The sequence below is a fragment of the Anabas testudineus genome, chromosome 3, assembly GCF_900324465.2.
Source record: "Anabas testudineus chromosome 3, fAnaTes1.2, whole genome shotgun sequence".
Classification (NCBI taxonomy): Eukaryota; Metazoa; Chordata; class Actinopteri; order Anabantiformes; family Anabantidae; genus Anabas; species Anabas testudineus.
Genome location: NC_046612.1, coordinates 1,081,494 through 1,096,194, shown reverse-complemented (window position 1 = coordinate 1,096,194; position 14,701 = coordinate 1,081,494). Strand labels below are relative to the sequence as shown.

Here is a 14,701-nt window from a genome sequence, read left to right as displayed (position 1 = left end):
TTTATTTACAGTGGACCAGGGGCCAAACCCCATTGAGAGTCACCTGAGATGAAAAAATCTGCCCTTTGTCTAGCATGTGAATTACTTCTTCAATAATGGAGCATTTCTGCAGCTGCAGAATCCCGCGGCATGGAGGGATGCAGGAACCAGCATCGTGTGTTTGGCCAGTGAGGTGTGTGTAATGCTTTTCATCCGCATTTCCAGCTGTGGTTTCTGCAACTGTAAAAAGCAGGTCCCATTAATGCAGGCCCTCACAGACCATCACCGACCAGGATGTGACAGTACGGCGTCATTGTCACATCCCAGTGTCTCACTGGCTGTGCCACAGTGCCAATCAAGCCTTAACGAGTAACTAGGACCAATTACAAACGATTACATCATGGGATAGATCTGCTTTCAGACTTGGACGGCAGCCAGCGTATCATCACAGCTCATCACAAAGCTCCGGTCTTTTCCACCTTTTCTCTTCATGCACTCTTTTGTTTTTCAGATTCTGCACTTCAGGTCTCTGTATCAGTCCATAACTCTTATTATTCGTTTTCCACTCTCTCTTTTCATACCCCCTCCTCTCTCCTCATTGCTCTTCCATCCCCTCCCCCCTTGGCTTTTATTCATCCTCAAACATGCGTGCCCCTCCCCCTCTCACTCTCCCTTTCACTCTTTCCTCCTCTGTGCCCTGCCCACCTGCCTCTCTGGTTCCAGCTTAGCTTGAAGCCATGTCTTTGTCTGCCCGGCCCGTTTGTGTGAGAGAGATGAGCTCTGCTGGCAGAAATCCAGACCTGAAGAGTCTGTATGACTCTCGGAGATGCAGGGTTGTATTTTTAGCTCCAGCTATAGCTCTCCTCTCCTGACCTGCTCCTGCCAAACCCACCCCCCTCTAACCACTCTCTCTCAGGCCCCCAGTCGACATAGATGCCAACATCAGCAATGCACAAAAAAGTTTTGTCTTTTTTACGGCGAGTTATCTCTGACTTAGAAAGCTGGATGTGAAAGTAAAATGCACTAAACCCAACTAAACCAAACGGGAGTGTAACATTCAAAATGAACTTTGGCATCATGTTGTTCAACATGGATCATTATCCAAAAAGGGTTCTGGGGCTGGATGCTGCTGCTCGTTATAATTATCATTGAACTGAACATTTCCAGTTCGTTATTATTGTTATCTTCTGACAAACAGGTTGGAAAAAGCTGTTTTGAGCTTTTACGCAGGAAAATCCCTCTCTTTTACTCAATCAGTAATATTTATCAATCAGATGTAGGATTTGGCGTGACTAACAAATGAGGGAGGTCTGGGTGAGGATCAGTGGTCGTCTTCAGCTCTGTATTGCTCTGGTTCTCCAGAGACCTCATGCTCTGGATCAAATCAAGTCAAATCAATGATCAGATTAAATCCTTCTCACCGTGATTCATTCAGATGTTATGAGTTAGGTTTTAACTGCCATTTCACTGAGGCCTTTCCAGCTTTATGATGCTGAGGTTTCTGTTTCCACAGCAACGGTCATCCATCACTCTAAAGTTTGTCCCTGACATATGAGAGTCACTGTTTCTGTCTGTTGTCCAAAGCCAACTGTGTGTCGAGCCTATTTCACATGAGGGTCCCTGCAGCCCTGCAGCGCTGTAGTCAATGTCTTCTTGAACAGCAGCAGCAATGAGGGAGTCTGTGGGGGTGTTTAGCCTGAAGGACGAAGGCTGCATCAGCAGGGTCAAGCAAGAGAACTTGATTTGGTTTGCCCCCCCATCCTGCAGCCTGAGGAGAGGAAGGAATGAAAGGACAGAGGACGAGGGAGAAGGAGCTGCAAAGTGGAACTGAACAAGCTGACGAGCTGAGGAGAGTGTGTGTGTGTGTGTTCAGCTGCAGAGGGAGGATGTTTATAGGAAACCTTAGACTGATAGCCACTCAGTGTTTGAATACTGGGTCGAGAAAATGCACACAAAGCTGGTAACAACTGAAAATCATCCAGGATGGAGACATTAGCACTCTTTCCTGCTTCTTCTTACAGAACTGCACGACAAAGACCAACTGACAAATACTGCTTCTACAAGCTTTTGTAAGTTACTGGAAGAGTGTGATTTGGATTTCAACAGCAGCGAAACTTAATTTTTCTTAATATGTGATATTTACAGTGTAAATTTTCCATATCACAGTGATTCTTATGTTCAGCTGGTGAAGAACAGCGGTAAGTCGTGTTATTGTAAAATCCACCATCCAATTCAATTCAATTCAATTTTATTTGTATAGCGCCAATTTACAACAGAAGTTATCTCAAGGCACTTTACAGTGTAAGGTTTAAGACCTTACAGAAAATATTTATACAAAAAATTATAGAGAAAACCCAACAATCCCATTTGAGCAAGCTTCCAGTGTTCTCTGAACTTAGGCTTCAAATAGTGTTCACGCACTGGTATGACACACAATCCTTCTGTGCTTTGTAGTAACCTGGCTGCTTCAAATGCCAGTATACAAGTAATCAGATTACTCATCAACTCTGGACTTACTTTGGAAGCATGACACAGATTTTTGTGTATCTGTGTCACAGCAGGAGAACATAAAGGAACACTGAAATAAGATTTATTCCTCTACAGCCACTTTGTGTTTGTTTCAGTTCAGAATGGTTTTAAATGTGTGAAGGCGTCGCTCCATCCAGATGTTACCTTCACCGTCTGCATACTCTTGTCCTGCACATGCTCACTGTTAAAAGGCTGAAGAAACCTGCTTACACAGGTAGATGAACAACAAGACAGCGACTATAACACGTCAAACCTAATTTTGCTGCCATAAGAAATAAGAACTTTTATCTTTTTGTGGAGATTTGTGGATCACTACGAAAACAAATGATCATTGAATTAACTTTAATAAAAGTCTTAAACCTTCATTAGACCATTGTGGCTGTTTAAACTAAGGTTCTCTGATTATTTCCATCTCTAATTTTATATGAACTGCTTAGAACATAAATCTATTAAATGCTCCAGAAGAAAATTCCAAAGATGCTCCGAGAGGTCAAACACATGTATTCACAGGGTTGACACTGATGTAAGAGCAGTAAATTGTGAGATGTTCATTCATTTACTGTTGATTTTGTCCATTAGAGTTCAGTTTAAACCAAAGTGAATAAATTAAAACCTCTCTCTGTGTTATTACCTAGTTTCTACTGATGACGATGTGAATGTCTGCGTTCATCCATGATAACACACACACAGTGTGCTGCTGGGCTGCCAGGCAGTTGGTGTAATGAGGGTCATGACCCCCTGTCAGCCCCCTCCTCCTCCACTACCAACCCCACATTTTCATAACAGAGATCTTTTTTTCTTTTACAACATAACCAGATACTAGAAGTGGTGGATGATTAATGTGTATTACCTGTAACCTCTATATATATATACCTGGATAAAGGAGGACAAGAAATAGAAATATATATTATATATATATATATATATAACCAACATACACTAATGCAAACACTACTAAAGGTCTTTGAGCTCTCTCTTCTTCACAGTAAACAGCTCTGACAAATCTCACAGGCAGAATGGATGGTTGGATTAGAGGCAGATTAAGGCCAGTCCAACGAGGGGTGGAGGTCCTGGGACCTGACCATCACCCCCCACCCACACTCCTTTTGTCTCCTTAAAAGAACAGAAACCCTAAGAGAGGCTGCAGTTTATCAGATACTTAGCTTATCGTCGTTTCTAAAGTGAAGCCGAACTTGTGAACATTTATTGTTCCATCTTTTACACACTGTTGGAGCCATAAATCTTACTTCCTACCTAAACAGATGACATGTGCAGCTTTGGTTGTGTGTTTCAACAATGACAGCAGATTCCAAATGAACGCAGTAATTTAGTGTTTGGATTCAGTTCTAATTTAGAACAAAGTTTCGATTCCCAATCCTAATTTTACTGTCCAAATACTGTGTGTGTATAAAAATATATAAAACCCCATCGAGAATCTTGGAGAAAAATTAATGCAACTCTGGACGGGAATAAATGTTGTGACATTGCAGAAGCTTATTGACATGATGTGAATACATGCTGTCATCAAAGCTGAAGGTGGTCCAACTAAATATTAGAGTGTGTGACGGGCAGTGTCTGTACATCTCACGATGAGTCCTCTGCCTGGTTAACAGCCACATGCGCCATCAAATATTCAAACGTGTTATGTTTAGATTCTAGTACTGTGTTGAACATCAGGATTCATCATCTGAGGACCATGATCATCTACAACATGTTCACTAGCTGTTGCCCCATAGCAGATAAAAATACTTTTCTCATTTAATAGTTTAGCATCGTTTAATTAACATTATCAATCATAACCTCTGGGCGTTACTGCATTTAGTTTCTTGCTCAGGTCACACAGAGGTAACCACGGCTATGAAATATGATGCAGAGTTTCACAAGAACATATTGCAGCCAAACCCCTTTTCTTCCTCAAACAACCCTGGCAACACCAGTAAGACATGAGTGTGTGTGTGTTTGTATGGCTATCATTGTGAGGCCCACCATGAATTTTTAACCATTGGACTGAGGACATTTTTACAAAGTGAGGACATTATAGCCGGTCCTCACAGTGAGAAGTTTCGGGGTTGAGACTAGGTTTAAGGGTTAGAAATGGGTTTTGGTTTAGGGTGAGGCAGTTTGCTGTGACGGTTAGGGTTCAAGTAAGGCAGGTGATGAATTAAAACTTTAAACAGAGTCGATTAACATGGTCTACGCCACAGTAGGATATTAATTATGTCAATGAGAGTCCTCACACTGACTGCCATACAAAAATGTGTGTGTATTTACTGCAGAGAGGCTGCAGCCAGTCTCTGCTGTACTGCAGCACTGCAGCCACAGTCCTCACACTGCCACACTGCAGCTTACAGAGACAGAGAGCGCCCTAAAAACACTGCAACACAGTGGACACACACACACACACACACACACACACACACACACACACACACACACACACACACACACGGTCATGTTTCCCTCACTTCAGATAATGCTAAACTGATTAGACAAAAGGAAGGCGAGTCTGTTATTAAGACGTACTGTGTCATGTATGACCTCCACACACATGCGTGCATGCTGGGAGCAGCGATACCTGCAAACACCACGGCTAAACTGAGTTTAATGGCATTTCTCTCCCACCCCCTTGATCTGATTATGCCACATGATTAGATGTTTCGGTGAGGCTGCGGGCTGCAGGCGACACAGCTCATCTGCCCGCGCCGCCACTGATGTGCCATCTGCGTGGACAGGAAGGGGTTCTTCTGGAGCTGAGACCATCTGTGTGGTCCGCCATGTGAGCACCCCCGCTGGTGCAAAAGGACACGAAACAGCAAAAGGTGGAGCGAGCGCAGTGCTGCAGCCTGTCTGCCTCTGCCTGTCCCCGGTGCTCATGGGTAATACTAACAAGCTAATTGTGAAAACTTAATTACGGCTTTGTCCCTAACTGGACTTTCCATCCATGACCGCATCCTCTTTGCCGTGAAATTCAGAAGAGAAATTGCGTGTTACAAAAAGCTCTCTGCCGTCCCAGCATGCACTCGTCAGGGGTTTAGCAGGGAAAGGCGGGGTGGGGGTTATTTATCTAATATGAGATACCAGAAACTTTATATTGCTATGAAATGAAGTGAGGGTCGAGTGTGGGCACAGGGCTGGATCCGAGAGAGCAGCTCTTCAGATGGTAATTTCCTGCTTCACTCCTGGACGCTCTAAGTGCTGACTCAGGGGGAAAGTCCAGATTGCTTTGGAAAGGGATGAAAGAGTTTTAGAGCGAGAGAGAGAAAAGGGGATTTATGCTCAATTTCATTAGGTTTTTGGCCGAGGGAAGAGGGCTGCGGGACCATAAGGGGCTTATCTGGAGCCATAACCCATTCCTGTTTGATTACCAGCTATTGATTGAGGCATTAAATTAGTCTGTGCTGTGAAGATGTTCTGGTCAGGCTATCTGACATGACAGGATATGGGACTGGACTAAAGAAGAGATGGCAGATTCTGGTGGCCGCCCACGGAACAGCAGAGAGCGTCTCTGAAGTGCTGGAAAACTACGGTTCCTGCAGGTGGTGTCACACCTGAGCTGTTTGGAGCTGTACAAATGATATGTGGTGTGAAAGCTGTCAATTAACTGTGGAGCACACTCTCAGCTGGACTTCGTGCTGATTCTCCAACCACAGAACTTTGTGCTGATCATGCGATTTTACAAATCCATCTGCTGACTGGAAAGTTGTGATTTTTACTATTATATCATCACTCACGACTGATTCTACCATGACAAATATATTCACTTCACATAAAAAGCCAGTATTCAAATACAGCCTTAAATTCTAACATGTTAATGAAGTCCAGGTGAATACACTAAGAGAGATGGGATAATGACTCACAAGGTCATTCACAAGGAGTTTCTCTGTTTAACAGTGCCACTGGCTTAATTCTGGTCTTTTCATGCTTATGTTAAACTGAAACACAACATTTCCTGTGTTTTTCACAATAAAAGCCTCCCAATAAAAGGAGAAACTTGAGTCTCCATTATGAGAGGAACCTTTGTTCTAGTTCAATCTTGCTGCTTCTGTCTTTTCACTCCTGCTGTCATGTGGTTGATTTCAGCAGCTCCATCTCTACAGGTGTTACAGTCATGTTGATGATTAGACTCACAGAGCCTGGTGGCTCTCACCTGAATCTCTAAACCTGATCCACACAGACGTCATAACTACACCACACACATCACAATGAAGGCAGCAGGTGGCACATAAACACATCATGGACGACATTGATTCACACATGTGCTAACCAGCTAAAGATGTACCTACCACACCAGTCTGCTGGACCAGAGCAGAGGAGTCCCCAGAGACAGAGAAATCACTGCTCTATCTACAGACGGGATGGATGACGTGGAGACATGGTGTTAATACTACACGAGATTAAGTTAAATGAACAGGTTCAAGTAGTTCAGGTAGGAGACGGCAACACAAAATCACGTTACACAGATAATCACAACTAAATGAGTTTAATCCTCAAACTGGTCCGCACAAACAAAACCATACAAGCAGACACACACGCACACAGCTGCACTTGTAGCTTCCACCCACAACCTGAATATTTCATCGGCCTCCTGACTTGTACTGGGACGTGTTAATGACTGACAGCCACAGGCACAATGACAGCAGTCTCAACTAACACTCAGTGTGTGTGAGCTCAAGGCGAGCCGGCAACAAGAACTGCATCAATATGTGAGTAAGTGTGTGTGAGATAGAGAAAAGCACGGCTCCAGCTAATTGAATCACACCAACAGCAACAGACATTTTTTAATCTGATCTGAAAATTGTTTCTCCTCTCTTTTCTCGCATCATTAATTTGCTTCTAAAAGCAGCATCTATTAGTCGCTATATGCTCTTAATACATCTCTCCCTGCGCTGCACTGTGGAAACAAACATTAACTTAATAGAAAGAAATACGAGTAGAGTAAAGCCTCTTCACAGCTGATCGCAGCATTATTTCCAGGATTCTTCCACAAACAGACTTTACTGTTCCGTTAAACCTTTGTTTCTCATCTCTTGACTTCTTCTTCTGTCGTCTGTTTATGAGGCAGTATCTGAGGCTGAGTGTGTGCTGTATGAGAAGCTGTGGCTAATCTGGCAGACAGAGAGTTCAGCCGGGCTCCAAAGATAAAAATCGTGCTGCCTCCCAATAATGACTCATTCAAGCGGCAGGGATTCAGAGAGTCCCGAGCTTCAGCCTGACAACCTCAGAGAAAGCGGAAAAGAGAAGAGGGGGATGTGAGAAAACGTAAGCACGATACAGAGAGAGAGAGAGAGAGAGAGAGAGGAGAGGTGGGGGGTAGCTTCTCACTCATTGTTTAATGGCTCAGACAAAACACCCCCCTCCCCCCCTCAGGGCTGAGCAGTGGGGCTGTGGAGATCCTGAGCGAGCGAACCTCCAACCAGCCACAGAGGAGAGCATTCCTCCGGTTTCCATGGTAACTGAACCCTCAGCTGGGGAGGCGAGCGAGAGAACAAGCCAAAAGGATGTACTGTATAGGAAAGGCAGGGGAGGGGGTGTGTTTGACACTAGCCATAATTTTGATTATCCCCCTCCCACCAGACTCATGTCTACAGGCAGAGCCCCCACCTCCCCCCCACCCCTTTCTGAATGTTGCTTGAGATGATGCCCCGTGTGGCACCGTGGAACAGCAACTTCCAAAGAAGATAAAAAAGGATATAAAGCAAAGAGAGTCTGCTGTTAAGGCCTGAAAAAGCCGAGAGCAACAAAGAACTAATGACAGAGAGAAGAGAGAAGAGACGGAGAACAACAGTAGTGAAGTGAATCCATAGAATCCAAGAGCTAGTGCGGCGGGGCTGGACCGGCTGACATGGAAACAATCAAACTCTGAACAATGCACAATATAGTCCTTCTGCTTGTGCTCGGAGTTTAACAGTGTGACACTTTTCTAGAAAAGTTCTGTCTGTAGTTACTGGAACAAATTCATGAAAGCGAAGCTGCATATTTTTCCATCTCATCATTCGGACAGACAATATGTTTCTGGTAACGTTTGTGCAGAATCCATTGAGTCGCGTCGCTGGTTTCGTGTTTCTGATGTCTTGTTCTCCCTGTATGCAAATGATGGGTCATAAATATGTTGTGTGTTGTTTTACATTTAATGCAGCAAATGACACAAACCCACAAAAATCTTCCTTGTGAATCCACTCACACACACACGGGGGTATACATATGCATAGAAACGCAGAGAGAGTGATGGGAGCGTTACCACCTGCAACCTGCTGATAATGAAGCTGTATTTCAGCCACCTAAAGGCAGCCATCTGTGCAGGGGCTCTCCCTGCTGCCTCCACTCCCCGCACCACACACCCACACACACACACACACACACGCTTCTGTAGTGGGGCCGAGGGACTTTATAGTCTTTAGGATGTTTCACGTCAATAACATGACACTTTCATTATAACACAACAGGGAGACACACACACACACACACACTCACAGCTATTAGAGGTTACAGACAAATAAAAATGAATGATGTCATCATCTTCCCGCTGTCGATGTGCTCACAGTTGGGGATTATGTCAGAGTGATTCCTGTGCACTGTAACATGTTCACTTTGGTCCACACACACAGACACACAGTTATTATCCCAAAGCACTTTACAGTTTTGCTTGTAATTGACCCTTTGACTCTCCCACCGACACACACACAAAGCAGGACGTTTTGACATGTAGCAGCACGAGCAGCATGTGGTAAAACTGTCCTATTTGTTCTTACAGTCACGGTTTTCATAAGTCACATACTCCATGTCTCTAGCTCGGCAGCCCCCCTTTGCTCCAATAATGTGACCCGATGCTGTTGATTTTGGGGACTGCTACATACCTGTTGTGACTATTGTCAGATGCTGCTGGAGTCTCAATGTGGGAGACTGAGGTGAGAATCCTAGCTGTGACCTACCTTAGGCTTAGCCTGCCGTTGAACCTTGTATGTCGCTTTGGATAAAAGCGTCTGATCAATGACTAAATGTTCATATTAAGATGCTGCTTTAGTCGTGTTGAACCTTTCAGTGAGTGTTTATCTGGCAGGAGAATTTCTTTTTTAAAGGAGCCATTTATATTAGTTTTAAATGACTGTCTTTAATTTAAAACTCTACAACTGAACCTTATTATTAAAAATGTGTTTATGTTGTGAGCCCGGCCTATCAACCAATCACTGTCCTCAATAACAGACTTTTTAAACTCCTAATAAGATATTACAGTGAAACACAACTGGATGGTTGACAGATATACACACTGATCATAGAGCAGCAGTGTGACACGGGTTCCCCACAACGTGCGTCCAGAGGGCAGATCTGAGAGGCTGAGAAGTGAAAACAGACAGAGGAGAGAAAAGGCTGCAGGCTCACGGCGTTCACCGAGAAGGAAAACAGTGGCTATTGTCACATGAGAAGAGATGAAACCATGACAACCGTCCCCGCTAGCCGGCCAACACAACAGAAAATGAGCGCTGCACGGAGCCTGGGAAACCAGTGGAAAAGAGGAGTTCTTCAACCCCCCCGTCCTCACACATACACATACACGAAAACAGCCTGACTGGGCTAATTGTTCAGAGTCAGCACAGCTCCGGCCACCACACACACCACGCACGCTTTGTTCCAACTGCAGCCTCATAATAAAACAGAGATGTTCAAACAGACATTCACCACTTCACTCTGTTTATTACTTTGCTTTTTTTAATTGGTGATTAAATGATTTTACTTTGTCGGCTTTTGTTCAATGAAAAACTCAGTAAAGTATTAATAAACTAAATGTTGTGATTTCTCATGTTATTGGATGACAGTAGTAAAAAGATTAAATACAGCCACAATAGGCACAATAGTAAACCTGTGTTACATCAGTGCTGAGCGAACTGCATCTAAATCATTAGATTCATGTCGGACAACCCAGGAACAAGCTCCAGTGGTCCACTCCCACAGAGGTTCCCTGTGTTTCACACATACAGTAACAAAGAGCGTGGGCTCTACCCTTGTGGAGGAGGGTTAATGATATACGGGTTTCCCTGTCTGCCAGCTCAGCACCGCAGCCTTCAATCCGTAACAGTCTTCAGCTGCCTCCCCACATCAACACACAGCTCTGAACACGGCTCCTCCGTCTCTACATGCATATGCACTTAACCACATTCACACGCTGCACAAACACTCACCGGGTCGAGAACACAGAGAACATCAGTGGTGTCAGGACATTTCTACTACTCTATGCTCCAAGCATATGTGCAAACACAAGACAGAGACACATCAGGGAAAGAACTAGAAATGATAAAGACGACGGAGGCTGACTGTTGCGTCTCCTCACGTCACCTTCATCTGGTCCAAAAAGTGTCAACAACATACAGTCTGGGCCTGAAATAAGTCTCCATAGCAGCAGGTGGCGGTGGTGCAGATTTACAAACCATGAAGAAGGCAGAGTTTTCTAGTCGAGGTGTGTCTGATAACCTGCTGCATGTCTGTTTCTCAGCCAATCAGAGTGGTCTCTCCCACCGACAGGGACCATGGATTCAACACGCTGAATCCTCCTGATGGGGGAACAGCTAGTGCCAACTGTGGGGAACACACTGTAAACACTGGGCGACATCTCATTCACAGTTGGAGAAACCTAAAGGAAACCTACAGATGATGACGAGTTGAACCCAGACAACGTGACATCAACACCTGGTTATTTTACAGCAGGTCGTCCACACTCAGAGTCATGAATCCTAAAAATCTACTCAGTTGAATCCACTACAGATCCTTTCATTCATTCCATATTCACCCCTCGTGCAGCAGCTCACTTCTGTCCTGAACATGACCCTGACCGTCCCTAATCCAACCAAAGTGCTCAAAGCTAATTAAAAAGCTGAATGCATGTTTCATGTTGACACTTGGACGACACCGACTGTTCCGTCCAGTCTGACCAATGGATCTGTTCAGAGAGGTGAAGAGTCGAGGGCTAAAACCTGATCTAGTTCACGGTCAGTGCACAGCTTTATCTTTATGTCCTGTTGGAAATCTTCCAGCCCTGGCTCTGAGCTTTCCTCTTGCAGTTATCGTTTGAAGCATCGCTCCAGTTGAACTTTCCAGACTTTTCTGGAACAGCAGCAGCAGCACAGCCACAAAGGGAGGGACGGATGTGACGGGTTGGCACAGGAGCCGTGGAGGAATCTCTGTTATCCTACAGGCAAAGCAGAGTGACGGAGTGGAAACAGTGTGATGACCTTTAGTCCTGCTCAGATTCACTTCCTTTAATCAATCCTGTTATAGAACAAAGCAAATGATCTGAGTCAAACGCACGCTAACGCAGCCTCAGTCCATTTGCTTAATAGAAGTCGTGTGTGATTAATGCACCAGCAATACAGGCTATTACAATCCAACTTTAACCACCTGCTAATTGGTTGGTTATGAATTATTCAGCGAATCAGCAGATAGCTTCTACCTGCCGGAGCTGGAGGAAGCCTCCTTCATTTCAGATGGTGGGGAACCGTGTACCACAGACTGCAGAGACAAACCACCGACCACAGAGACAAACCACCGACCACAGAGACAAACCACCGACCACAGAGACAAACCACCGACCACAGAGACAAACCACCGACCACAGAGACAAACCACAGACCACAGAGACAAACCACCGACCACAGAGACAAACCACCGACCACAGAGACAAACCACCGACCACAGAGACAAACCACCGACCACAGAGACAAACCACCGACCACAGAGACAAACCACCGACCACAGAGACAAACCACCGACCACAGAGACAAACCACCGACCACAGAGACAAACCACCGACCACAGAGACAAACCACCGACCACAGAGACAAACCACCGACCACAGAGACAAACCACCGACCACAGAGACAAACCACCGACCACAGAGACAAACCACCGACCACAGAGACAAACCACCGACCACAGAGACAAACCACAGACCACAGAGACAAACCACCGACCACAGAGACAAACCACCGACCACAGAGACAAACCACAGACCACAGAGACAAACCACCGACCACAGAGACAAACCACCGACCACAGAGACAAACCACAGACCACAGAGACAAACCACCGACTACAGAGACAAACCACCGACCACAGAGACAAACCACAGACCACAGAGACAAACCACCGACCACAGAGACAAACCACCGACCACAGAGACAAACCACCGACCACAGAGACAAACCACCGACCACAGAGACAAACCACCGACCACAGAGACAAACCACCGACCACAGAGACAAACCACCGACCACAGAGACAAACCACCGACCACAGAGACAAACCACCGACCACAGAGACAAACCACCGACCACAGAGACAAACCACAGACCACAGAGACAAACCACCGACCACAGAGACAAACCACCGACCACAGAGACAAACCACCGACCACAGAGACAAACCACCGACCACAGAGACAAACCACCGACCACAGAGACAAACCACCGACCACAGAGACAAACCACAGACCACAGAGACAAACCACCGACCACAGAGACAAACCACCGACCACAGAGACAAACCACCGACCACAGAGACAAACCACAGACCACAGAGACAAACCACAGACCACAGAGACAAACCACCGACCACAGAGACAAACCACAGACCACAGAGACAAACCACCGACCACAGAGACAAACCACCGACCACAGAGACAAACCACAGACCACAGAGACAAACCACCGACCACAGAGACAAACCAAAGTGAGCTGAGAGACAGAAACGCAAACTGCAAAATGAGCCCACAGTTGGTTTAACGCCTTCCTAACGTTACCGCAAGGAGGACGATGTTCTGCAGGACAGTTTGACTGCATTCACTTTATCACGGCGTCCAGGAGACACTGGGAACGGAGGGGTGGTTACGGCACTAATTACCGTTACATCACAACAGATTCATATCAGTCACTGTAGTTTTTCATGGGATTCATTAATGTAGGAATTATTCTCTCCGTCAGACTCCACCCAGGATCAACTTCAACACCTCAACAGATGCAGTAATCCACTACTGTCCCTGCTACTTATGGACGATTACAAACATCTTCCTGCAGAGTGTAATGAAATGTAACTGCAGCCCCAGTCAAACCTGAACACACATCAGGAGATGACTCTCTGGGCTCCTTTCTTCTCAGTTCAGCAGTCCCAAAGATCAACCTGGTGATTTCATGCTGTGACATCAGGATTATGAAACCATCCAGAAAGTCCAACTGGACTCAGCTCACTGCACCACTGGAGCAGATGTGGAGAAACGTGTGATGCAGCTGCAGTATATCTGTAGGTATACAGTACAGTGTGTGTGTGTGTGTGTGTGTGTGTTAACCGGACTGAGCCTCTCCTGCAGAGAGCAGCCTCAGCACAGCGGCCCGTGTCACAGATGGACGCTAGAACGGAATCAGAGTCGATAAAAATCACAAGGGCCCATGATCATGGAGCCCTCTCTGCCTGACAACAAGGATTAAAGGCGCACCACCACCGCCAGCATCATCATCACGACCATCAGCATCATCACCCTGACAGCAGCGTCTCCGTCTGCGTTCGGCAGAAACGCATCCGACAGCAGCACCGCAATTATCACGCATTTCTCCGCATCGGCCCATTGAGAGCACGCACGTAAAAACTCGATGTCAGCGATGCTGAGGAGAGTCCCGACATCAGGGAGCCTCCACCGGGGTTTCACTAACCTGTCTGTCCTTTGCCCAGCGTCTTCTCCAGGCGGTACGGTCCTACATAGTTGGCGTAATGCCCGCTGTTGGCGTCCTTTCCCGACGATGTCATGTTGAGGCGTGAGACGACTCAGAGCGACGCTTCCTTCCTGCGGGAGTCCGAGTGGACGCGTGTCTGGAGCGAAAAGCGCAAATCCGCGGCGCAGTGAGTTCGCCTCGGTCGGCGTTCCCGTCAGTTCGCCTGCTGCTCGCTGCAATGTTCGTCTCCCGCGCGTGCGTGCGTGCGTGCGTGTGCTCGCGTATGTCTCCACGTCCTGGCCTCCGCCCGTCTCGTCCTCAGTGCGGCTCAGACTGCGGGTTTGAACCTGGGTGTCATGGTGCTGGTGCCGGAGGCGCGGTGAGCTGCAGCCCGTTGGGTGTGATCTGCTGATGGGACAGCTCCTGCTGCTGCCGCCCGTCTCCCGCCGTCAGCACACCGTGCACCTGAGCCGACACATCCGGTGCTCCCTTTCAAAAGAAAA

General features: G+C 46.3%; 1 protein-coding gene across 7 annotated transcripts in view; it reads right to left on the bottom strand.

Annotated features, from left to right (window-relative positions):
* Positions 1-14,579, bottom strand: part of LOC113174283 (serine/threonine-protein kinase BRSK2-like) — a 94,183-nt gene extending 79,604 nt beyond the window's left edge. For 3 of the 7 annotated variants that reach the window (XM_026378146.2, XM_026378148.2, XM_026378149.2), the window contains exon 1: positions 14,199-14,578. In XM_026378146.2, the coding sequence (XP_026233931.1) occupies positions 14,199-14,292 (94 nt within the window). In that variant the 5' untranslated portion in view covers positions 14,293-14,578. Of the gene's footprint in view, positions 1-14,198 lie in introns of all 7 variants that reach the window. The other 4 variants (XM_026378150.2, XM_026378147.2, XM_026378151.2 and 1 more) reach the window with 2 other exon arrangements.
* Between the last annotated feature and the right edge of the window lie 122 nt (positions 14,580-14,701).